General features: G+C 44.2%; 1 protein-coding gene across 4 annotated transcripts in view; it reads right to left on the reverse strand.

Moving 5' to 3' along the window:
• Window positions 1-1,384: 1,384 nt before the first annotated feature.
• Window positions 1,385-24,774, reverse strand: part of SLC12A8 (solute carrier family 12 member 8) — a 42,417-nt gene continuing 19,027 nt past the window's right edge. For 3 of the 4 annotated variants that reach the window (XM_015868718.3, XM_032445993.2, XM_015868720.3), the window contains 9 exons: window positions 22,194-22,307; window positions 15,869-15,956; window positions 14,708-14,795; window positions 11,887-12,033; window positions 8,822-9,467; window positions 7,838-7,935; window positions 6,496-6,613; window positions 4,496-4,556; window positions 1,385-2,261 (listed from right to left, as the gene is read on the reverse strand). In XM_015868718.3, the coding sequence (XP_015724204.2) occupies window positions 2,096-2,261; window positions 4,496-4,556; window positions 6,496-6,613; window positions 7,838-7,935; window positions 8,822-9,467; window positions 11,887-12,033; window positions 14,708-14,795; window positions 15,869-15,956; window positions 22,194-22,307 (1,526 nt within the window). In that variant the 3' untranslated portion in view covers window positions 1,385-2,095. The remainder of the gene's footprint in view (window positions 2,262-4,495; window positions 4,557-6,495; window positions 6,614-7,837; window positions 7,936-8,821; window positions 9,468-11,886; window positions 12,034-14,707; window positions 14,796-15,868; window positions 15,957-22,193; window positions 22,308-24,774) is intronic. The other variant, XR_014947913.1, reaches the window with a different exon arrangement.

The raw sequence follows: 24,774 nt of genomic DNA on the forward strand, positions 1-24,774 counted from the left end.
GAGAAGGAATATCAGCGAGACCACTGCACACCCATCTTGTACAGAGTTCCCATACTTACTGGTTCACTATATTATCTTTTCCCCCCCAATTTATAGCAGCAATTGCCCATACTAGAATTCACCAGGCAAAAGAAATAATTCTAAGAACCACCTTTTCCCACTAGTTTAAATGATAACCGTATGCTGTGCTTCAGCACATCCTGTCCAGGTGCAGCTATGATGCTGGATGAAGCTAAGCCAGAACCAGAAGCACAGGGGTGAGATCACAACAGCTCGCTGGCCACAGAGAGCCCATTTCCACATCCCAGGTACATTATCATTATTTATCTCAGGTGTTTTGTTTGCTGCTTCTCCAGCATCACAATCATCTGCAAGTGACCATCTCAAGCATGTGACTTTCTGGCCAATATGCACAATGAAAACACCCAAGGAAAGTCAAAGCTGACTGAGAGAGCTATGAAGAGAGGAAAGAAGAATAGGGATTTGGGTAAAGCTATAGATTGGAGGAGTTTGGTTCTCCCAGTGCAGAATTCCAATGGGACGTTCAGACAGAACCAGAGTAATGTCAACTTGCAGCAAGGAGCTGTCACTTAACGCCCAGATCACAAAAAAACTTGACTTTTCTCCTGCCTATTATTAATTCTACTTGTGTTGCACTGTTTTTGAGGCAGATGACTCTAATTCCTGGATACTTGTTAATGTTGAGGCATCACAAACACAGCATGAGCATCTAGGCAAGACAGCAAGGCAAATAATAAACTATTTATCCTTCAATGCCTTCTGTATCTGTGCCTTCTGCAAACGAATCTGTCAAACCTACATCCACGTATCTCATAAAAACAAATGTTTTCACACCCTCATTTCTTAAAAACAATTCCATGAACTCAAAGGAAGGTTGGTTACAGATGATAACAGTGCTCACATGGCTTAAAAGATAGAAGGATCTTTTCATTATGAAATTAACCACACTGCAACTTGTTCTGGACAGATAATGCTCAGAGCTGGGTCCCAAACCAACCTTCAGGGTTCCTGAAGCAAGTCTTCCCTCCACCTCTGCAGTTAATGATGTCAAAGCCAACACCCCAGGAAAGATCAGCACACCCCTTCTCAAGCACTAAGAAGGGAAGTTGCTCTACTTACAGCATACAACACCAGCAATGAAACTGTGGACCAGAATGCCCAGGCATGACATGCTCTGAGACAACAGACACAGGAACCTTCCCGACAGTGCTGACCAAAACTATGGTACCCAATGGGAGGAGCTGCTTGTCTCACTGAATCCCAGAATGGCTTGGGCTGGAAAGGACCTCAAAGCCCACCCAGTTTTGCTGTCCATGCCTTTGTTGTTTAGTTGTTCTCTTAATTCAGTGCTGTGAGGCACGTCCCCATGCCGACGTTTTTATTGCACAGAAGGAGAAATAAATAATTTAATGGCTGAAGTGATCAGAGATTACAAGAAGGGAGAGGCAGTGATTCCTCCCTTCCCTCCCCCCCTTTTTACTTATGCGTATGCATCTATAAAGCTCAGTACAGGATGAGCTTTAAGCAGAATTAGCAAAATAAGGTTAAATGTATCTTGTTAAGGCACTTCTGAATCATCTCTCCTTTTAGCCAAGAGATGTGCTATATGGAGATAGCTGTACTCTCAGATCCTGGCTCTTGTTTCAGAAAGGATGTGGGAAGCCACTATGAAAAGCTTCTAAGGCATCACATCACCGTTTCACAGTAGTTTTTACCATGCTGCACTGCTGCATATAAAGGCACAGGTTCAGTTCTAGTTTTGAATATATTTCATAGTCCTCTTGCACTTGCCACTGACTCCGGCCTATGATCTAACACCTTAAAGTGCTAAGATTTGGTCACTGAAACTCTGAGGTATAAAACAAGCAGGTTTCTTTTTTTTTCTTTTCCCTTTAGGATGAGATTTGAAACTTGGCCATGTAGTAGCTTGCACAAACAAACAAGCCTCGAGCACGTAAATAACTCTTCACATCCTTTCCGTACACATTCAAGTATTTCACAAGGTACGTCAGCAGTGATTGACACTCATCAGCCCTTTCTGAAACGACAGCTTGCTGTTTTTCAGCCTCCAAGTTTACTGAAACTGATTCCCAAACTCTTCCCTGCTGATGAGGGAGGATTGGTGGTAGCGGTCCCTGGAGGCAAAGTCCTCATTCTCCTCTGTGAGCTGCCTGGTCTCCATGCCCACTGTCGCCAAGGCTGGGGTCACCACGATCTGCTCCTTCGGCAACGGCCTCCTCCTGCAGGCACAAAAGCACTCACATCACCCAGTGTCTGCCTTTAGCAGCCATGAAAACAGAACAGACCAAAAATAGCACCAAAAGGGGCAGGCAGGGCACACTGAGAAGGGCTACGTCTCCCCTGGTGCCCTTCCAGCTAATGGAACATCTTTCCTAGAAGGCACACGGTGACTCTACTCCCACCTCCTCCCCAGCAAATACTCAAAAATATACATTTTCTTAGCAAATATACATTTCCTTTTTGGAATTGCTCCAAATGTTGGCTCTGCCACTTTTTACACTGTGCAGGAAAGGAAGGAGCACGAACTGTTGCTACTGACAAATATCCTTCTTATAGCTTCCGAAGCTTTCGTGTACATCTCAATTACTTTTGGAACCATGCAGGCCGGAAACTCTCTTCCTCTTTGAAATAAAAAGCGGAGACTTTCCTTCAGCCTCTTGTTCCCAGTTTAAGAAACCCTGACTACACACTTGCAAGTCACAACTGGAAGTGCTGATACCAATGACTTAGCCCTCTTCCATAGGATCATAGAATGGCTTGGGTTGGAAGGGACCTCAAAGGTCATCTCCAACCCCCTGCCATGGGCAGAGGTGTCAGTCACCAAATCAGGCACTAGACCAGGTAGTCAAGGGCCCCATCCAACCTTTGAGGATTTGGAAGTATCAAGGACCCATGGTCGCTTCCATCACTCTCACACTTAAATAGGATGAATTTTTATCTCAAATTCATTGGCATGCCTTGCTTGGATTCAAGAAAAGAAAGCTTAGGAGAAATGTGCAAGTGATTTCAATGCAATGTCTTGTAGCAGAGCAAAGGTGGGCTAACTTCTCCCTTCCAGTCCCTGGTCACCTCCCTGGGAAGTCAGCCAGCCTCCCACAGGGACCATCTGCCAACAGGCAAAAGACAGGGCTGAGAAGTACCAGGGGACAACCAGAAGGAAAATGTGCTCCATCATCATAGCTGCACTGAACTAAATTACAGGCAACAGATCCAGCTGTACACTGAGGTGGAACAGGACAGCCAAGTGCCTGGGATACAATGCAGCAGGGTCTGACTCACAGTGCAATGAGTAATTCTGACAGCGCTTCCAGCACAGTCCCGTGCACCCTGTTCTCATTCTCACCTCCTCACCCCAGGCCTTGGCTCACATTACAAATGCAGCAGACATTGTGAACAACCCCTCTTTCCAAATGAGACACACAAAGCCTAGCGCATACCCTCAGGACACCCTCACTCCTGTTCCATGTGGTTTATCTGCCTTGGGCTCTTATCCTGCTAACAGAGAATTCTGTAGCTTTAGGACAAAGCCATGAGAGGCAGCAGTAGCTGTGTGAAGGAAGCCGTTCATGGCCAAAGAGGTCAGCTGGACAGCTGTGTCCTCATGCCACTCCTGCAGAGATCCCCTGATCTGGTAGAGACAGTGATGGGCAGTGACGCAGGAGAACCAGCTTGTCTGTTCTTGGCTGCATCATGGACCCACATCCATGGAGATCTGAGAGAGATTCCATTGCCTTCAGTTTTGTCTCTTGAGCTGCCTCTACCACCAAAGGCATGTGGCTATGTTATAGGGACTGTGGGCAAAGAGTTGGGAAGGAAAGCATAGGCACATGCCAATGTACCTACATACCTGGACCTTCATTCACCTTAAAGAAACTACCAAATCTGCACACTTAATGCACGGCAGCTTGTATTGTACAGTGTTCACTACAGTGTTCCCCCATTGCAACAGAAAAGAAGCCAAACAGATTAAGAATTTCAAATCCCACTGAGCTGTAAAGCAGAAGAGATGGTCACTACTCCCATGGGAATCCAAACTCTATGGAATTAATAATTAATAGGATCAAAATGAATTAACAAAACCAGTTAATAACTGACCACGCAAAAATCCTATGGTCTTCCAGGAAGGAAAACTCTAAGATGTTTGCAGATGCAGTCCCACAGAAACTCAATACTGGATGGTTCCTTCACTGAAAACCTTGTTTATTGCATTTTCCCCTGCAGCTATTGCTGCTTCCTCCCAAATCTCCTCTCTGAAACTTCAGCCTAGCTGGAATGTGACTGCCTGTTCCACCATTACCACAGCCACCCAGCCAACCAGAGCAAACAATTCTATTTGCCATTACTTTGGTTCTCCATCCAGGGAAAGATGGACTGCTCAAGGTAAGAAGACAGTCAACATTTACACACATTAGAGGCTCAGTGCCTTGATCTCTGCCATGTGATCGGTACCAACCTGCATGAGGTGGTCAAAACAGACTTAATCCAGCTGAACAAACTGAAATTTGCTGCTGCTCCTACAGGAAAAAAAGCACAAAAAGTCAGTAGGCTGTTAATTCCTTCATAATTGCTTTTTGCCATTGAATTTTTGTATAAAATCCCAAACCAGCCAGCCTTCATTACACAAAGATTTAGTGATTGTGAGAGCACATCTGAAGTCTTCATGCTTGCTTCAGCTCTTGAAGCAAGAAACTAACCCAAATTTCCTATGGAGAACAGCTATCCCTTCCCAGACTACAGCTTATTAAAATACCAGCAGAGCTGAGGCCAAAAGAAAGATACCAGGAGCAGTATCTTCTCTTCCTGACACTGCAAAGCCCATTCCCACTGCAGGGATGGGGAGACTAAGGAGCTGTGTGGCTGACCTAAGCCAGAGTGGCCGTGGTCTCACTGCTCCCTCCTGGCTGACCCCATGGAGAGCCAGTTTAGCTTATTACATCAACACCAAGAATTCTGGATTTCCTTGTGCAGTTAATTTCCTGCACTGGCTCATTGCAGGGGCAGACAAGTGCTGGAGCTGGCAGCAAAAGCAGTCCCAGAAGTTTGTGGTGAGGGTTACAGAGGAGAACAGAGACCCAGCAGAGCCTGCTGGATTTGGCTTAGGCTGCTGCAGGCCAAAAGAAAAGAGGAAGGATGTGTTGAAATCTTGGAGCATTCTTGTGGCAGAGCTACCACTCCCAAGACCTTCATCTAGTCCCTACTGCAGAACATCACCCAACCAGCATCTCACTGCCTCTCTACACAGAGGGGTCATTCTGTCTTTGGAGAACAAACTCGTGGAGCAGTTGATGTAGCATGGTCACAAGATAACTTTCACCCAGAATCAAATAAAAATTAGGCTGAATTCTGTTTATTTCTGACTTCTTTGCCAACTAATTCCATGCCCCCTGCCAAGAGAAGGGACACCTTACTCTAGAGCAGGTTGCATAAAACCATCTAATCTCTTCTCCACCCTTCCATACAGATAAATAGAACTCAGTTGTCATGTAAAGATTAGCGAGTGATATATTGATGGTTACTGAATGATAAGTAACTTTTTGGATTCTCCCAGCGTGGGTTTCTGAAATCTGGTATCTACTTACAATAACCTTTAATCTAGATAAAATCAGGTGGCTATTTCTGAATTGGTTAAATGATACATGAACTCAGGTTCTTCTGTCTTTTCTTACCTAGGTTTTCATAGGTGCCAAACAAAAAAGAGCACACACACACAATTTGCACCCATGTATGCTCATACAAACGTATTTATGCACCTACATGTACATGTATGTGAGCAGGCACATGCTGCGCATGCATCACCCTCTCAGAGGGCAGACCAATGCAAATCTCTCCTGCCCCTGTGCCAAGGAGCTACAGACTCTCCTGAGCTGCTTTCTCAATGTGCTGTACTGTTTAATTTTGAACTTGTTTAAGCCTATCACATGCACAAACCTTTTTAAAGCCTTTTGCCTAAGAATATTTTCCCAGATTACGTTCCTGACATATTCAACCTGTTGAGATCCGGAATCAAAAGGCTCTCTTGTTTTGCAGTTATGAATGCTGAGATTTAATGAGATACTTGTCATAATTCCAGTTTTCATTAAAGTTTTCTCAGGTGGGTTTAGATCGATTAATTAAGTTTATTAAAAAGTATTTACAACAGATTTTTCTCATTGCCGTGATATGTTTGCAATCTGCAGTCCCTCTTAACTCTTAGTGTCTGATTTGGCCGTTCAGAGCACAAAAAGTAACACAACAAGCACAATGCTCCAACTACCAAACTGGTGTTAGCTACAGCTAGAATCAGAAATTAAAGAGCTAGATATAAAATGTATTGAAACTAACAAAGAAACAAAATCTCATCCTTCCTTGTGCCAGCTACATAATAAACGTAAGTCTCTCAATTCATAATTAAGTGAAATTGAAGCTTAATGAAATTTTAAGCAGATTTAATAATACAAAGAACACATAACTCACCCAGGGGGAGTCCTGGACTCACTTGGCCAATGTAGAAATACAGAACGACCGCTGCCCCCAGGCTGACAAGGGTGTAGATCCACTGAATGACAAACATTATGATGAGGGACACAATTGCCTATTGAAAAGACAAGGCTTGGGGTCAGTCCAAGTGAGATAGTGCACTGCTGTCAATGTAACAGCATCACCCTGCTGAGCACTTCTTTTTAGGTGTCTGCTCAGAGATGGGGACATAACCAATGCATCCTAAGATCACCCCTGAAGGTTCTCAAGGCCAGGTTTAGTGGAGCAATAACATGGGTGGATGGACACTCCTGGTGCAACAGGCCCTCTAGGGAACCACATCATCTCCCATCTCTGAAACACTCCACGATGAGCAGCTTCTGGCCACATGTCAGTATTATTATTACTGCTCAAGATGATGACAAGCACTTAGTAGAAGCTCTGTTACTTTCTGAGCCCAGAGAGTGCATTGGCATACAACCTCCCAAAGATATCACCCCTGGAGAGCATCCTCCAGCATCCATCCCACCCACTCACATGCAGGACCATTCTCCAGTAGTTGGCTACTGGAAGCTCGAGCAGCACATTTGGAAAGTGGGTGTCAAACTCAATCTAAGGATTACACTAGAAGGGGTTTGTGTGCTGTACAAAGGTGTTTGGTATATTTTACACACAGCTATGAAATCCCCATCCATGCAGCAAGGCCATATGTTTCATTCATTATGCATATCTGACCCTTCTCTTGTCATCTCCCCATTAATCCATCTTCCCAAGATGAATTCAAATGTCCTCAGTGGCTTCAGGCAGAAGCTATTTAGAAGTTATTTATTCTTGAAAGTAACGTGCTGGGGAACACTCTGTTTTTCTCCCTCCAAATGTGGAATTTCACAGTCAGGCTGCTCTGATCAGGAGTTCAGCAGTAATGAGAGATTCTACCCTAAGGTGGCATCAACTGTTTCATAAATAAAAATAACACAGCTCTGAAGCTGATGTCTCACTCCATCCCCCAGCAAAATGGAATACAGTGAAAAGAGGGATCCAGTGTTTTTTTTTCTTCCCATCAGATCCACATCTCTAACTCTAGAAAAGTCCTAAGATGCCAGACTTTGAATCTGGATCTCCTGTGTTTGTTTGGTGTTGCTCTTTTACCGTCACCTGCCTTCCTTTTAATTTGAACTCAGGGGTACATATTCCTGTCAGTATATAGTTCAGGTAAGTGGGGATACCCAACACACAAAAGCCATTTGAAAATACTGTAGTATATTTACACTGTATTAAGTGATGAACTTCCTCCCATGTTTAACAAACTCAAACCAAGGCTCAAAATAAAATTACTTACACCAGCAAAGGAAACCCAGTAATTGCAGAATTTGGAGTAGAAGGATTTTTGAATTTGCTGAATTCCCAGCTCTGGATTTTGCTGCCTTGTAGATGATTCTAGGGGATAAGAAGAAAGAAAGAAATAAAGAGATGTTACAAAGGAGCTGGTGCATCAGTCTTTTTCTACTTTACACTACCGGATTGTAGACACCAAAACAGAAGTTCTATCATCTCACAGCTGGACATGGCAGAGTTCAGCCATAACTCCTAAAATGAAAGCAAAAAAAAAAAAACAAAACAAAAAAAAACAAGCAGGAAGGGAAAAAAAGAAAGGGAAAAAAAAAAAAAAAAGGAGCTTACAGCTCTAGTACTGAGTTCATTTTAAGTTCACACATATGTAATTGCGTGCGATGGAAAGCAAGGCACAGTATCCATACTTGTAAAAGAAGAGAGATACAACATTTAATTGGCAAACATTGATAGAAGACTACTGATCTGAGACAACAACCTCCACTGTAAACAGTATCAAATGTCCATAGTGCCAGCGAAATGAATTCAGATTCTTAGCTGTGGAGGATGAATTACAGCCTCCTCCTGTAGCATGGGCATCATTTCATTTCATAGCTAGAGCTTTACGCTTGCAAAGCTCCACCCCTCCTACCCTCCCTACCCAGCATTATGGCAAAATAAGCCCCAGGATAATACTCAAAACCTTTTTAATGCACAGTGTTAGGAGCACATTTGTAGAATAACGGGCATGTAGTAAACAACCCTACACTAAATACAGTCCTGCCTGCTTTCCTGTGATTAATCTTCCATAGGAAATTACATTGGAACTTCTCCTGTGATTCATTACGATGAACTCTATCCTCACCTGTAATAAAACATATTATTGCTATGAATCACCCAATGACAGTCCCATATAAAGCTAGTTTCTCGCCTGCCTCCTGGAGGACCGAGGCCATAAATCATTCCCCATGAGTCCCTGTCCTGCAGCCCTCACCTTCCATCCCATGATCTGGGACCTCTGGCGCCTTGCTGTAGAGCTGCTCTCCATGCTCAGGTGGTCCCTGGTGATCCACAGCAGGCAGTGACCAGCACGGTCCCATCTCATACTGCTGGCTTTTGGGTGGGGGCTCTGCAGTCTCATCCCACCCACAGCGAGCTGGAGGAGCATCGTGATCAAGATCCAGAAGAAAGCTGTCTTGTAACATTTGCTTGGCTGGCTTCTTTGCTTTTTTCTGCTTGACTTTTTGCACTAGATTCTCAGCTCCTTCCTTTTTGCCAGCACCTGGCTCATTACAAAATGGTTTAAAAAGCTGGTCCATGTCTTTCCTGAATTCCAGCAAGGTGCCATTTGATCTGCTTTGAATTACTCCATCGGATGCGTGGCTGGAGGGCCTGCTGAAAATCAAAGGCTGGGAAGAGTGAGGAGGCCTAGAGTTTTCCACCAGTGTCTTGCCAGGCTTTTGCTGAATGTTGTAGCTCAAGGAGATCGAGAAATAGGAGTAGTCTACAGCAATATATGTCAACATGAAGATGATGGTGACTATTGGAGCAAGAACATTCACTTGCCCAATGAAGACGAAAGCCATGGTGATGAGACTTGTTAAGCAAATTGCAGCCACTGGAGTCTTGTTGGGTCCTTTCTATTGCATCAGTAAAAGAAAATTATTTAAATTAATACTTGCGAGCATCCCCCCGGCTCAGCTGTAACACGTGAATATCCCAGCAGTCTGCAGGTTAGTCATGAAATGCACCCCCATGTGTGCACAGCAGAGGCTCACTGGCTTAATAAATTAACAGACTGGAAGCCAAGAACTGCTGAGTTCCCACCTCACCTCCAATTCTTACTCAATCTTTGTCTTTGGAAAATTCATCCAGTCTCACTCTATATCTCCATGGTGAAATGTTAAAGCAGCAATAAACCTTCAGAAAGATTTGTGGGGCCTACGGGAAGGCCAGGCTGTGTTCTGGCAATAAACCATGTTAATTACAGTTAACTGTTCATTTCTAATTTCTCTACAGGGCCCTACATTGCTGTCTGCTCAAAAGGCTTCTCACAGATTTTAATCTCAGGTCTAGTATGCCCTTCCTCGATCATTGCTGAAGAGCCAGCCTACACAATACTAAGTGCTTATCAAAGCTCCTGTGAAGGCCCTTCTGAGATGTGGTTCGTCCCAAATGGGCCACTGCTGGAAAAACAAGCATCATTTCTAAAAGTCCTGCAGTTTGGGAGTTTTTCCAGCAGCTCACAGCAGAGAGGAGGCACCTCAGAGATGAGCTGAAAGGTGCTCTTCCAGCTCCCTTACACCAACAACAGCACGAGACGGGGAACATTTTCCATCCTACAGATTCATTTACTGCATGTTCTTCTCTAATAAACACATAGCTCAAATGGAAACTATTTCTATTTTCTCCACTCTTACTTATTAATAGAAAAGGGGACCTTACGCCTTTTCACAATGAAATGAGGAATATGTCTCCAGGATAAATGAACTCGGTTCTCAGAAAGCATCTTAGGTATTAGAAAGACTTACTGAGATAGGGAACAGATGGTACGATCTCAGGATGCCTCTGGCTTAGGTTTAACGCTACAGAAAACAATAGTGTCCTTCACATTAACCAGGGTTATGCTGCCTACAACACTTTCCTAAACCATGGAAAAGAAGAACTGATGTGGAACAGATTGTTAAGGACAAACTACACTTATTAACTCTCCACGAACCAAATCTAGACAACTTTCAAGGTAGCAGAGAGAAGGAAGGGGAAGGTGATCCACCTTTAATTTCTCACCTCTTTCTAAGCCCTTCACACTGAGGCACTTTGCCCAGAGTTCAGAGCAGAAAATGCTACAAAAAGACAGAAAACTGCCAGAGAAGAGAGGGAATCAACTTTGCAGTCCTTGGGCTAAATGACTGACAGCCCAGCAAGCACTGCCACGTAGAGAACAATCTGCTCTGGGATTGCCTGACAACTGTCCTCAGTAGCTGGAAGGTTTTGCTGTTGTTACCATTCCTGCTTCTCCTATCATTGTTTCTATTATTCTTATTTCTGTTATTATGACTTTATTTTCCAAGAATTACACTAAGAAATACAAAATACAGGAAACCATTATACTTCTAAAATGAAGATAATTTAAAATGTTCTTAAATTTCAACATCATGCAATATTTGTTCTGCAGTTATAAGCTGCTCTGAAAAGGCAAAACCACCTTAAGGTTCTCCCAGCTGCTTGCTGCAGTTAGGTGCTGTAGGTTATTTAGAGCAAAGGAAACTTTTTTTCTCCCTGTTTAGAAAAAGGAAAATCCATATACTTTGATCTACATGCATAGCCCATGACTACACAATCCTCATTGGCTGTTGCTTTGACTGTTCTCAGTGAAATAACTCATGTGAATGAGGATTACTTACCAGGACAAGGAAAAAGCTTCTTGCCAAATTCAAATCAAGGCTTTGTTCAAAAGCAGCCCTCTAAATTAACCTTTCAAATCTATTCTCTCTGTTATCTTTACAGAGTCCAAAAGGCACATCATCCTTTTCTCCAGAGTGCAGAAACAGAATCCACTGCACTGCCATCATGTCACCAAAGAAGATAGGAAGATCTCAAGGAAAAAGAGCAGGAAAGGAGAAAAATAAAAGAAAAAGATAAAGAGGAAACTACCATCCATTCAACTAGGGTGCTTGGACAAAGCTTTAGACCTTTGCCCTAAAAGGGAGGGCAGAGGAGAGTGAAGAGCCTCAGTCATGATTACGATCAGCATGGGTTTAGATAAGGGGATGGCAAAAGAAAAAAACAAAAAAACAAAAAAAAAAACACCAGCAAATCACACTCCAAGTTATATCTCAAGCAGCTGTCTTCCTGGAGATGTCTCAAAAGAAGTGGGACCAAGGGAGGAGGTCACAAAGCCCAGGAAGGGCTGTCCATGTGCTCAGAAAGAACAGACAGCTCTGGGGCAGGGGCATGGCTGAGACAAGGAGCACAGACCCCATCCCAGACATAATCCTTGTATCACCAGCTTCCCTTCAGGTTACGTTTTGTACTAACTTCACAGGAAGGCTCACTAACCCCGCGTCCAAGGAAGGCGAGCATGGGGACCACGTTCTCCTGGGCGATGCACTGCAGGATTCGGGGTGCTCCGTAGAGCCCTCCCATGCAGGAGGCCAGGGATGAGATGTACAGCCCTAGCAAAAACAAGAAACCCACCAAAGATACCTGGAGGAAGCAGAGAGAAGGCAAAGTCAATTACTTTGTTTTTCAAAGACCCACGAGTGATTTTAAATGCGCATTTTCAGAGATCCCCTATGTTTTATAGCATTGCAGAATGAACTGAGTGGAAAAGGCAGCAAATTTAACTGGTCTGTGGTATAAAGCGCAAGTAATTAATATGGGAAAATTACCCCATAAAAGTATTTAATACTGAACATCCTGTATCAACTGAGCTATTTGACAAACTCCATATCCATGACATATCCAAGAAACTCTTTGTCACTTGGAGCAACTGCAGCAAAGCAGCAGCTATTAGATTCCACTTAAGTAACTGGAAGTGAGTTTATTTCAGGAGAGATGACTTATATACAGAGCACACCATACAGGAAAAGCTACTCAGGCTTCCAACCATCCAAAACAGGAAGACAAACCCCTGCGTCCCAGAGGGGAAAACCAATCCTGAAAGAAAATCTGCAGTAAAACCAAATCAAACTTGTCACTTAAGCAAATGGCACCTCAAAAAACATGCTCCAAAGGATATAATACAATGACCTTTTTTTCCTGTCTTCAATGAGAAAGAATTTCCTCTGGTATGAACAAAACTTCAAAACCTTTAAAGTCACAGTGCTGCTCACTACAGGTGGTTTTATTGCCTGTTGCTTACCAACACCCCTTGAGCTGGCAGCCCAACTGGGCAGCACTATGTGTGGGTAGCAAGTTGTGGGCCAGGCACAGCCCACAGCTCCCAAACTCTGAGCCAAGGCCAGCTGAAGCCCAACCTTTCTCAAGCAGAGACACATCCTCACAAACCCTATAGTTATGGGCAGCTTCTACAGGCTGAAACACAAGTTGTCTATTCAGAGATTGGAGAGTTATTCTCTTGGTCCACTAATTACAGGCTTTTAGCTCAGTTTTCCGTGGGAATACTTGTTTTCATGGTGTTTGCCAGATGTATTTCAGAACCATAGTGATCTCTTACCACTCAAACAACAGCGTTGCTTCTCCCCACACAAATCCACTTGCCTTGGGAATTTTATCTTGTGGGACAGAAGAAACTTGAGGGGACGATTAGCAGCTATCAGCTTCCATCAGGCAAATAGGCAAACCCTGGGTGCAGGAGTCTGACAAGCAGAAATCACCCCCTCCTCCCAGAGAACTGGTCTGGTTTGGGAATCACTTGACAGAAACAATCAGTTGTGCCAGACATCATATATTACTTCAGCTGCCAAAAAAGCTTGCATTTAAATGCACTACTTGACATTCAAATCAGGGTTAGAGGGGAAGAGTCCCTTTCACTGAGGCTGATGAAAGGTTTTCCTGTTGGTTTTAAGCGCAGAGAGTACGAATACTTCATAAGAAATTGGCACTTCTGGCTCATGAAGAAGAGTAATTACTGAATCTCATTTCTATGTTTGCAAAGCCAAACAAGCACCGTGGGGCACAAAAGCAGCCACTTGCTCACCTGTGCCTGGCAGAAATGGGGAGCTGGCATGTTCAGTGTGCAATGATCGCGTTCTCTCTCCAAACTCATCCCAGTACACAGCTTTGCTTGTAGCCACTCAGAAAAGCCAAATGAGTGTTTGGATTGTTCCACTAAAGGGAGTTTGCTTTTATTTGGCCTGTTTATTTCTTGATATTTAACAGCGTCAAACATTTTCAGATTCACCTCCTGGGAGATTTTACAGCTCTTCCCCACGGAGGGTTTTGAAGTAAAAGCACACATTCAAAAATCACTCTCTCTTCAGCTGGTTCAGTTACAGGTACTGTTTCATTACCAAACCTTCCATCTGTTACATCCGTCGCATTTACTTAACAAAGGCATTGCGTTAAAGGTAAACCCATTCTTTTTTCCCCTGAAGCAGAGATGTTGTTTCACCTTAGCAGGAAGGCACAGGAGTCCCACCATTATGTTGGAGCTTACTTTGGGGACTGGAGGATATCTACGGCTACAGTTACACACTTGGAGAGAAAACAAAACCAGGGTTTCAAACTGACATTTTAGATTGAAGTGCTATAAATTAAACTGATAGATAACATCTCAAAAAATAACCACAAAGCACGTGCTGTAAACCCATGATTTGGTTTAACGCTGAATAATAGGAAATTAGTCCTTTCGTACCCCAGTAAGACAGAGAGGCACGCAGACATCTCTGCTCTCTTTTCAATGGCCTGCAGTGCCTGGGTTCATTGCACGTAACCCTTCAACACTCCTTCACTCACATACACCAGCGTGGAACATCTCAAGTTCTCTAACCCACTGCTCAGACTGCAATTACAGTCTGTGTGATATGAAAACCCAAGCCTCGCTTGACTTAGTGCAGATAAGCAGTGGAGTTCTTTAGAGATTTCAATTTGGCCTGAGCTTCCACCAATGAGAAAGGATATATTCAATAAAAGACAACATTTATCACTGGACCGTATTAGCATACTGTAGCTCTTAAAGCTATTTGCTGAGTGATTATGCCATGATTCAGCATTATTGGATATGCTGGTGAATGAGAAACTATTCAAATCAATTGTACACTGGGATGTGCACAGGGAAGATCCCTTGAATATCAATGAGAGATGTGCACCCAAATCTCCTAGGATTTTGGAAAAGCTCAAGCATACAATGACAGAGAAGCCCCTCAACCTAAAAGCCCCATCATATAACACCTTTTCATACACAAAATCAAGTTACCTTTTCTGCTATCATGAAGTCGTAGCGGAGAGACTGACGGGTGCAAGTGGCTCCTAGCAAAAAGACGAAGACCATGTAGAGAAACCACCTGCAAACAACAAAACCAAACCATTTTCTCCAGCCAGACAAAACCGGTCTGGCAGAGGCAGAAAAAGGCTGAGTGCCTGTAAGCTGGGTTTTCAATCATTCTGTACTGGCTGGCTCTGCACGGCAGGATGTCACCACTGTGCTCATCATGCACCCATCACAGCACAGTGGGGACAGCACATCACAGCCACGGTGTGACAGTACAGTTCCCCTGAGGTAAGGAACCTGAAGTCCTCAGGGTACACACAGGGGGAATGATCCAGCTGTGCTGTATCCACATCCCCTCATCCAGGGGACAATGCCAGGTTTACCACCTCTGTCACGATCCTCCTTGGATATCTCTGGCTGTTCCATCGGAGGGATAAGCCAGGTTGCCTGCAAAATCCAGGCAGCAGAGGTGTGAATTCCCTGCTTTAAAACAAAATGAGCACCAGCTGCAGTAGGAATTCAACTTTGTCCAGAAGGACCCTCCTTTCTGCCTCAAGCTGGGTATGCAGTTAAATGTAGTATTTTCAGAAGTGGCTTAATTGGCAATGAAAACAGGAAAGGACCTTCTGAGGTACTTATTAATACATAACACTGCATTACTTCTGAAAAGCAGCATTTCGCCAGGGGAGAGCTCTGCTCCCCCGGCCTTGCAGTCACACAGGTCATTTCAACTCTCTTGGCTTCATTTTCCTCAGTAAGAACAATTACATTTTCTTTTCTTTTTCCAAAGACAGTGCTTTGAAATCAGCAGCAATAAGTGACAAAGCCACATGCCACAGGCCTTCAAGAACTTTGCATGCTGATCAAGGACAGCCAGGCTGCAGTGGCATAACCACTCTAGCACCAACATGCATCCCAACCAGCAGAGGAAGCCGAAGAGTGAGGAAGGACTGACTGTATCCACGTGAACAGATCTCCTCTCCAACTCACCCAGAGTAGGTGGTGGTAATGGATGAGAATTTGAATGAGAGCCAGACGTTAATTTTCCAGATGGCTGAGTAATAAAAGGTTGATGGGAATACGAAATGGATTGGTCACATCCAGGGCAGGCTCCAAATAGTAAATTTTCCCCAGCCTATTACTTACGAGGTGCCAATAGCAGCCAGAGACCCCAGGGGGATGTTGGTAGCAGGCTTCTGGAGATCTCCACTCATATTGAACCCAGCCATCACACCTATATTTTGTAGACATAAATACAACCCAGAGTTAATCCAAGCTCTAGCATCCATGACATATATTCCAATATGTAACATAATTTAATCAGTCACTTAATCGATTACTTCAGAACAGTAACTAGATCATTTCACTGCACTGCCACGTGTAGGGTTACTGCCTCCCATTGACTGCTTGGTAAGTAACTGCTCCTGTCTCAAGGGAAACGAGCTACTGCCAGCACACCTACAAAGAGCTCTTTGTCCATTTTGAACAATGGGGAGGGGGGTGCTGAAGAAGCAGAAAACTAAACAAAACCCATCTTATCTTAATGCAAACATGACAGAGAACAGTGTCATTAGATTGCTGGAAAGAAAAATGCCACTGTTCATCACAAGCTTGCATTCAGCAGGTTGTCCTGTCCTACCAGCCCGTCAGTTAGAGCAGATCTATTGCAGGTGTCTGCATTCACAAAGGACAACCACTAATGCAGCTTTTAATGTCTGTGTTCAATGACTACCCCATGCATCCAGCAGAGAGAACAGGGATATGCACGTAGGTGGCAGCTTTCAGCCTTGGGCTCTTCTCTGCAAGCATCACTCAAGGCTGGCATTATCTCTGCCATGCAGACGAAGAAATGGAAGCATTGAGAGCTAAGTGATTGCCCCAGCATCACAGAAAACACCTGGCAGAACTAACAATTAGCAACAGAATATTGTTTTAGGCCAGAGTGCAGGGTATTGCATGACCAGGGGCCGCCCTCAGCTTAACAAACCACCACCTAAAGATGCAAGAAAGGGAAACAAGAAGGATCAAAGGATGGAAAACTCTGTCTTAGAGCTGGGAACTCCAGCCTGAGAAGGATTAAGAGACTTTACACACATTTGAAGAGAGAGTCACGCCAGACTTGGCAAAAAAGCACATCTTTTCTCATTAAATTACCCCCAAATTTCTCCCAGAATATTTCAGATATCTGCTGTAAGTATATAAAATACCTGACTTAGAATTCCAATGAGAATTCAGACAATCCAAAGGCAGGACAAGAGTCTCCCTAAGTCACTCATTCCTGCCCATCTCTGTCCCATCTTGGGAAGACTTTCTCCACAAGGGACAGGCAGTTTTGCAACAAATCCCAGCTCAGCCGTATGGATGTCTTCTCTAAAGGCCTTGCAGGGCTACAGATGGATGGCCACCAGGGAGCCATGGTTGTTGCTAATCAGGGATCAGCATCTCATCTGCCTGCTCTGTCCCAGACCTTCCTGCCCATTTTCACTGCTCTGTGTCCCCATCTGCTAAATGGGAACCGTAACACTTCCTCTCAGCATGCTAATGAGCACAAGGCACTCACATGTTGCCAAACGCATCAGCTAAGCATCGAGCGCTTCATTTATTTTCTTTTTCTCCCTTGGATCATCTCAGACCCACCCAGCACCCACCTCTTTCTGTCATCCTCTCCACCACAAACACGGTGCCCTGTCACTTTGCTTCCAGAGAAGCTATCTTCCAGATTCAGATCAGATTCAAATCCTTGAGACTTACTGAAAACTTTAAAAATCAAACTGAGTTGCTCATTTTCTCCTGGAACACTGTTCTGCAGATGTAGTTCTGAGCAGCACTGGTAAAAGCCCATCAGCTGGTGTACCTTCCCACAGATGAAGTTTCCAAGTGCTGCTCAAGCACTGTTCCTTTTTCAAGTTATACAGTAGGCTTAGCTGGAGGTCAGAAAAGTTAGGAAGACACAAGTCCATGGAAATGGTCAAAAACATTTTACTATGTGGAGTACTCACAAAGCACTCTTCAGTGACATACTGTTCTGCATTTCAGGGGTAAAACAGAAGATGCAGAATATCCCATATTTTTCTTCCAAAGGGAGCAAGCTGTTGTCAGAAGGACAGCTGCTAATCCAATGCTCCTCTTGGCCAAGTTTCCCAAACACTTGGCACCACTTCTGTATCTTCCAGCTCAAGCTTGACTCACCTCCTCCTCATCCAAGCTCTTACCTCAGCAAAGCACTGGGGAAACACCAAAATGGTGCTTTCTGGACCAAATATGAAAAAAGCTGAAGGTGTGAAGTCACTTGTGCAGCGATGCCTGCAGGGCCCTGACTACCTCACTGCCTCCCTTGCACAGACTCAAACATACTAAGCTGCAGCCCAAGATGGCCTGCCAGAGCCTATATACACTGGATCTAGGGACTGATGACAGACTCAGACCAATGAAGGACCTCCAAGGTCACCAGAGCATCACGGGCTCCCTTGACAAAAGCCCAGGTCACCACAACAAGATCCAACATAGCATTGGTCTGAGTGCCTGAGAACATCTGTCTCCTCCATGCTGACTACTCCTACACCTGACAGGATGGGAATCTTCTGGCATAGAAGTATAGACAATGCCAAAGTCATCTCTCTACCACCAGACAAAAAGTAATTATCCAGATAGGGTGCCAGCTGCCAAAGAACAGAACTGAGAAGATCTTGCGTGAGCAGCGAACTAACCACGTCATTTTTCAATGAAAGGACAACCCAATTCCTTTCTAACAAATTAAAGTAAAAGAAATTGAACAAACTCCACTATCAGTAGCTTTGGTCACACCGTGAGCTGGGCTGGTTTGCAAGCCTCTAGCTACTAAAGAGAAGAAAAATACATTCACTTGCACATAAATTCCAACCAAGTAGAAAAGTTGGGACATTTCATCCTCCAGACACATCTATTCCATAAGGAAATGGCCAATCCCTTCTGAACTCAAGCAATCCTATCTGCAGATTGTCCACTGAGAAATATCCACCTCTCTGTTTCAACGAGATAGCAGGCTGGATTTTCCACACCAGCTATTATCTCAGAGAGCGGCAGATAATGACAAAGCTTCTGGACAAGGAAGCATGAAAACACAGTCAGCTCAGCCAGGAAATTATGGCTGAGACAGTCTGTACATTGCTGCTATTCCCAGCATAATCCTGACCTGGGAATCGTCCAGGCAGTGGATACGTGCACGAAGAGACCACCTACACTGTACATTAGACACTAGCATCAGCTCCACCAACCCTGGCTTACATCTCTACCAGCTATGACTTATATCTGTAGATATGACTGCCTGTAAACTGCCATTGTATTGCATTTTCCAGAACAATGACTATAGAATGTGAAAGTTTGTGGCGTTTAGTTTATTGGTTGTTGTTGGTTTTTTTTTTTTCCTTCAACCAAGAGATGAAGAATGGAAAATCTGAGATTGGAATTGCAGCTGATTGTTTAAAAGGGCCAAATTCTCCACTGATGTAAGCTGGCATCTCTCCACAGACTCCAGTGGAGTTGTGCCAGTTTACATCATCTGATAACTTAGCCCAAAACTTCTCAATCTATTTGCTGTCATTTTGCAAGTGCCAAATATGGTTTATTTCAGAACTGGTGTCAGCACAATGACATTTTCCAGTAATGCCGCTCAAACATCATCTTACTTTCTCGTATCACACGATAACACACTTCTTTCATTAAGCAGAAAACCTTTGGAATCTGGTAGAAAAGAAAATCATTCTCTGCACAACACAGATGCTTAACTTCATCTTGAAGCTGCGCTGGCAGTTGTGAGGCTGCTGAACAATTGAATGTGTTGGTGCGGGCAGGCAGCTCCTGAGCCCCCTTCCTCAGGCACATCCCTGCTTAAATGGGAAGTTGAAGTGATGGCTTCAAGTTGTGCCAGGGGAGGTTCAGGTTGGATATTAGGAGATACTTCTCAGAAAGAGCGGTGATACAATGGCACAGCTGCTCAGGGAGGTGGTGGAGTCACCATCCCTGGAGGTGTTCGAGAACAGGGTGGATGTGACACTGAGGATCATGACCTAGAGAGGTCACAGGCATGGTATGATGGTTGGACTGGGTGATCTTAGAGGCCTTTCCAACGTTCACAATTCTATGATTCTGAGTGTGGTTGCCTCTGACTTAAAGCAGAACACCTGAGTTGTCTTCTTCAACAGCTTCCAGAGCTATTTCTGATGGAAACAGACAACTATAAAGCACTTCTCACCGTGTCCTAGGGACCAGACTTACACCAGTTGAATTCAGATAACAATTGCAAAGGGAGAATAAAGAGTTTATCTGGAGAATATCAAAATAGTTTCACTTCAAAAAGAAACACTTCATCTCAGAAGGGCCCAAACATCTTGTTTCACAATTTCCTAAACACTTTCTTAAAAAAAAAAACAAAACCTTTTGTTATTAGAACAGCATCTCAGATTACAAATCAACATATGCTAAAAATTAAAAAGAGTAAACAAAACATTTAATAATAAAAGCTGAACCAAATACCATTTGGGGTCAAATTAGTTTTTCAAAGCAGCTCAAAGCAGCCCCCCACACTGAACAACAAATTGCTTGGCTGAAACCTTCCCTGAACTGAAAAGCTTAATGCACAGGATTGTGCTTGCCAATGCTTTGTCCACATCACCAAGGGGGTCCCAGCAGAAGCAGGAATAGCACAGGGAATGGTTCAGGAGGACAAAGCAGAGGTGCAGCTGCGGGTGATGCTCATGCATCCTTGCCACTCCTTTCCTTTCTGCCCTGCAGAAGAGGCCTAGCAATTGTGTGGCATCTCTCCAGCTTGCTATTAATGCTGCTGCCAAAACTATCCCTGCAATGTCACCTGGAAGCCCACAGACCGCCCGTGCTGCCGGGCCTGCTGCCAGGCATGGAGGAGCACCCTCCCGTCCTCCTGCCTGCAATGCAGTGGGCAGATGCTTTCTGCAGGGTGTGGGGCACCAGGAAAGCTGGCATCCCCTCTGCAGTACTGAGCGTCCATCATGGGTGAGGATTCAGGCTAAGACATTGCACCAGCCCTTGGAGATGGGAGCTCTGAAGTTGCACGGGGCTCTCAGCTGTGATTTGGAACAGAGAAGTCTTGACTCCCATCTCTTGCCTTCTTAATCGTTTTTAATCAGATCACAAGTTCTCCCATGTAGCATTATGTTTTCTTTCACAAGGCTCCTAAGCACTGCAGTGCTATAAACAGCAATAACAGGAACAATGGTGGTGTTATATGGTACCACTGGCACCGCAGCTCCAAAGCAACAATTTAAATCCTGTAAATAACCAAGCAATTAAAAAGAACACATGAAAAAGCTCTGCAGTAACCAAAGTAGTTATACATCAGTCCAAACCGTGTTTTCAGAGAATATTTAACATTACTACTGGTGTTACAACTGCTAACTAATAATGCAACACGCTGCCATAAATTATATCTATTAGTTTTGGCCTTATTCCTCGCAGCCAGGTATTAGCAGTAATGAAGAAGCATTTAATATGGTTAATGGTTATAATACGGCAATTTTCTGCACAGCACTGTCATAACTGTTCCTTCTTCTCCTGCTTTCCTGCATCAGAAGCCAGGCTCTGCAGAGGGGCTACTTGGTGGCTGAGGGACTTGGTGGGTGAGACCAAAGCAATAAGGAAGAGGGCAGCAGCCAACTGCTCCATGGTGCCAACAGTTTGGGCAGGCCATTTTTCCATGAGGAAGCCTACATGGAGGCAACAGCCAACCTGGTAAGCTGGGAGACAGGATTTCACATGAAAATTTGGGATCCTGCTCTAGGTATACCTGACAAAGTGATTCTGATAGATCATTTCTCCAGCTCATCTGCTTCACAAAACCTTTCAGTTTCTCTCCCTGTACTGCAACAATTCCACTAACAACTTTCAGCTACTTGCTTAGAGCTAATCCTCTGCAAATTCATCCTATAATCCAAGGATTCATTGCTATGGAAACTGCTCATGGTCGGTACTTTTTATTGCTTAAAAAACAGCATCAACAAAAGGTATTTTAACTCCAACTGATAGCTATTCCATTCCCTCTGGAGAGTACCAGCTGTGGAGAGGGGACATCGATCTTCCTCTTAATTTAAGGGAAGGAATGACATGAAAGCATCCAATTACACTTAATGAACCTGAGTCCTGCTGTATGGGCAGTGCAGAGAGCAATAGGTCAGCATCCTGGGCACTGGAGCCAGTCCAGCTCAGCCTCTGAGAGTCCTCCACCCCCTTCCTTCCCATCCAGCAGGATCTTATCACAAACCTTATCTAGCAACATGAATCATGGACCATCACAATTAAAAAAGCTTGGAATCCTGTGGCCCTGAAGCATTGGCCAAGATCTGTGCCTAATCCTTGGAGGAGAGGAAAAAATGCCATCATGTCAACCCATAGGCTTGACAAGCAGCCTGGAGAATCTCCCATAGAGATGTGTCTGTGGAGGGATGGATCAAACTCACCATACCTGTGGCAGCTGGGAAGAACACTCCAAAAACAGTGAAGAAGGACTCCCCCTGGCTGTAGTCTGGCAGCGTGTTGTTAAACAAAAGCTCTTCCGAGTAGCCAACAAAGCCATGCTCTGCAAACACAGGGAGGGCAAAAGGAACACCTCAGAAACTGCACAAATAGTAGGAGAACCAATGGCCTAACTCACCCCCCACCAAACACATGTGATGTCAGAGGCTGTTTCCAGTGGAAGTTTGAAATGGTGAACGTCAACTTTTTTGGGGGGGAAAGAAGCAAGAGTGGTTAAATGGGTGCCGATGCCAGGGAAAGCAATGGACAGCAGTGACTGGCATGACTAGCACATCTCAGCTGTGCTGCCTTATAGTGAGTTCTGCCACCAAGCACCTTCCCATTAAACCCTCCTACCAAGGACCATCACAACCCACGAGTAGAAAAGATAACTTAGAAAGCGGGTGACAGAATTAAAGATACATCTACAAAATGAATAATTTCATTTTCAGCAGGCGATGCTGCTTTTTAACAGGGTATCTTCTGTTGTAGAAACAGCTCCTCCCTGTTAGCACCCCAAATGCTTGTGATTGCTCTGGGGGGAGGTGAGCAAAACTGGTTTCTTTCTTCTTCCAGCCACTACAATTTATTTCCACAAGACATGTGACTGCAATCACTTGATTTTTTTTCATTAGCAGGCAGGATGTTGTTTATGGCTGCGTAGGGTGACAGCCAGAAATTTAAACGACTCCATCAAAGCTGTCCCATGCCTCAAAGGCAGCATTAGTGATGTTTGGACAATAGATTCAACCGGAAAATTAATCAAGAGTTCCAAACACAAGACATATTCATTTGAAGTGTCAGAATATAACTAACCACAGAGCTTTGAAGTTGCCACAGAAAAAAATCCTATAGATAATCAAAACTTTCCTACTACATCTGCATTCATTGTGTTGCCCAAACATGGATGGATCTCCTGCTGCCTGGCTTTTAGAAGCTGTAGTCATCTTCACAAGGAACAAGCTGCAGATGAGACTTAAAGGGAATATGCTCAGTGCAACACCCTGACCTCTGGGCCTCACAGAAGTCTGCATAAGCTGCAGCTTCTGTAGAAATAAAGGGGGAATTTGTGTGTGTTGTACATTCCTGCAACACTAGACCCCAACCGTTTTTTCAGACAAAGCCCCTACAATTCTAACTGGAGTTTGTGCCCATAGCACACATGCTGGCTGCAGAACTTCCACCAAACTCCTCAAGGAAAATTTCAGACTGCAGTCAAACAGTTCTTCATCCGCTCCTCATAGAAACATTTTGCTATTAAAACAAAAGGCGTGGGGAAGTATTCAACTCAGCCAGAGGACTCATGCATACAGACAGACCTTCTCCAACTCATGTTTCATAGCAGCATCAACTAGAACAATGCCATTCTTGACAAAAGTTTGCCCAACCAATCTGGAAAATCTCCCATGGACTCCAAGCTCTCTGAATGGTATAGTCTCATATTTTCCTGTCTCAGGTTTTCCCTCCTGCCCAACCAACATCACCCTGTTTGAAGCACTTGCCCAGCCTCTATGTTATCTGCCTTGTTTCTTTTATCACGTCCTTTCACCCATTTGGAACAGTCCTCATCCTGCACTGGCACAGACGACCGTTTCTGACAGGCTGTAGGACTTTGTCTTGATTGATGCCACTGCCCCAGTGTGTGCCTGGTCACCTGGAAGCCAGATCCTACCAGCCGATCCAAGCAGCACATTTAACCTGCTTACAACCTGCTTTCCATCATCCAAGCGCTTAAGGAAAACACCAATGAATACAAACAAAACCCTTGCAGAACCTCACCAGACACAATCTCCTCCTCTGTGAGTAGAATGTCTCTGACTAGGGTCTTCCAGATGGATTTGGAGTCTGTATTACTAACTGATGAGCTGATGCAGTTTGACTAATCAAGTTAATAACTGACTAATACCAGGCTGGAAGGGACTTGAAAGATCACTGGGTACAACATTTTTGTCTCCTTTTTCATACCAAAATGCCAAGTACATAACCAGACTATGTTTTCTGTAATACCACTTTGGCCATACCATGGCCAAAGGGAGACTCTGAGACCCTTCAGTCCCTTGTCAGACCTGCAGAGGAAGAAAGGAAGCAGGAAACATCTGAACTGCAGCCCCCACCCACTGGTTTCAGCACAGCTCTTAATTTTAAGCTTTCTGAGAGATGAAGAAAGATGGCCTGTACTCAGGTCCAGCTTACACAATTAGGTGGGATATGGTCAAGTAGCTCCCTGTGTTATTAACTATCATCCTCTGAGACAACCAGAACATGCGAATGCAAGCAGATATCTTAAACTGCAGGACCAAATACCTTATCAATTGCAATCAGCACAGTGACTAGACATTCTTGGTACAACCAACCTCTGCCAATCTTAAGGAGCCAAATGATTTCTCACACTCCTTCCATTTACCTGCTCTTCCCATTCCCATTTCATTCATCTAACTGTAGATCTTGGATGGCAGAGACTGTCTGTATATACACACACATCCCGAAACAATGGCAAATGTTACTTGAACATGACAGCAAAAGATCTGTTG

Source organism: Coturnix japonica, chromosome 7 (assembly GCF_054131305.1).
Source record: "Coturnix japonica strain WE chromosome 7, WE-NBRP24, whole genome shotgun sequence".
In the NCBI taxonomy this organism is placed as follows: domain Eukaryota; kingdom Metazoa; phylum Chordata; class Aves; order Galliformes; family Phasianidae; genus Coturnix; species Coturnix japonica.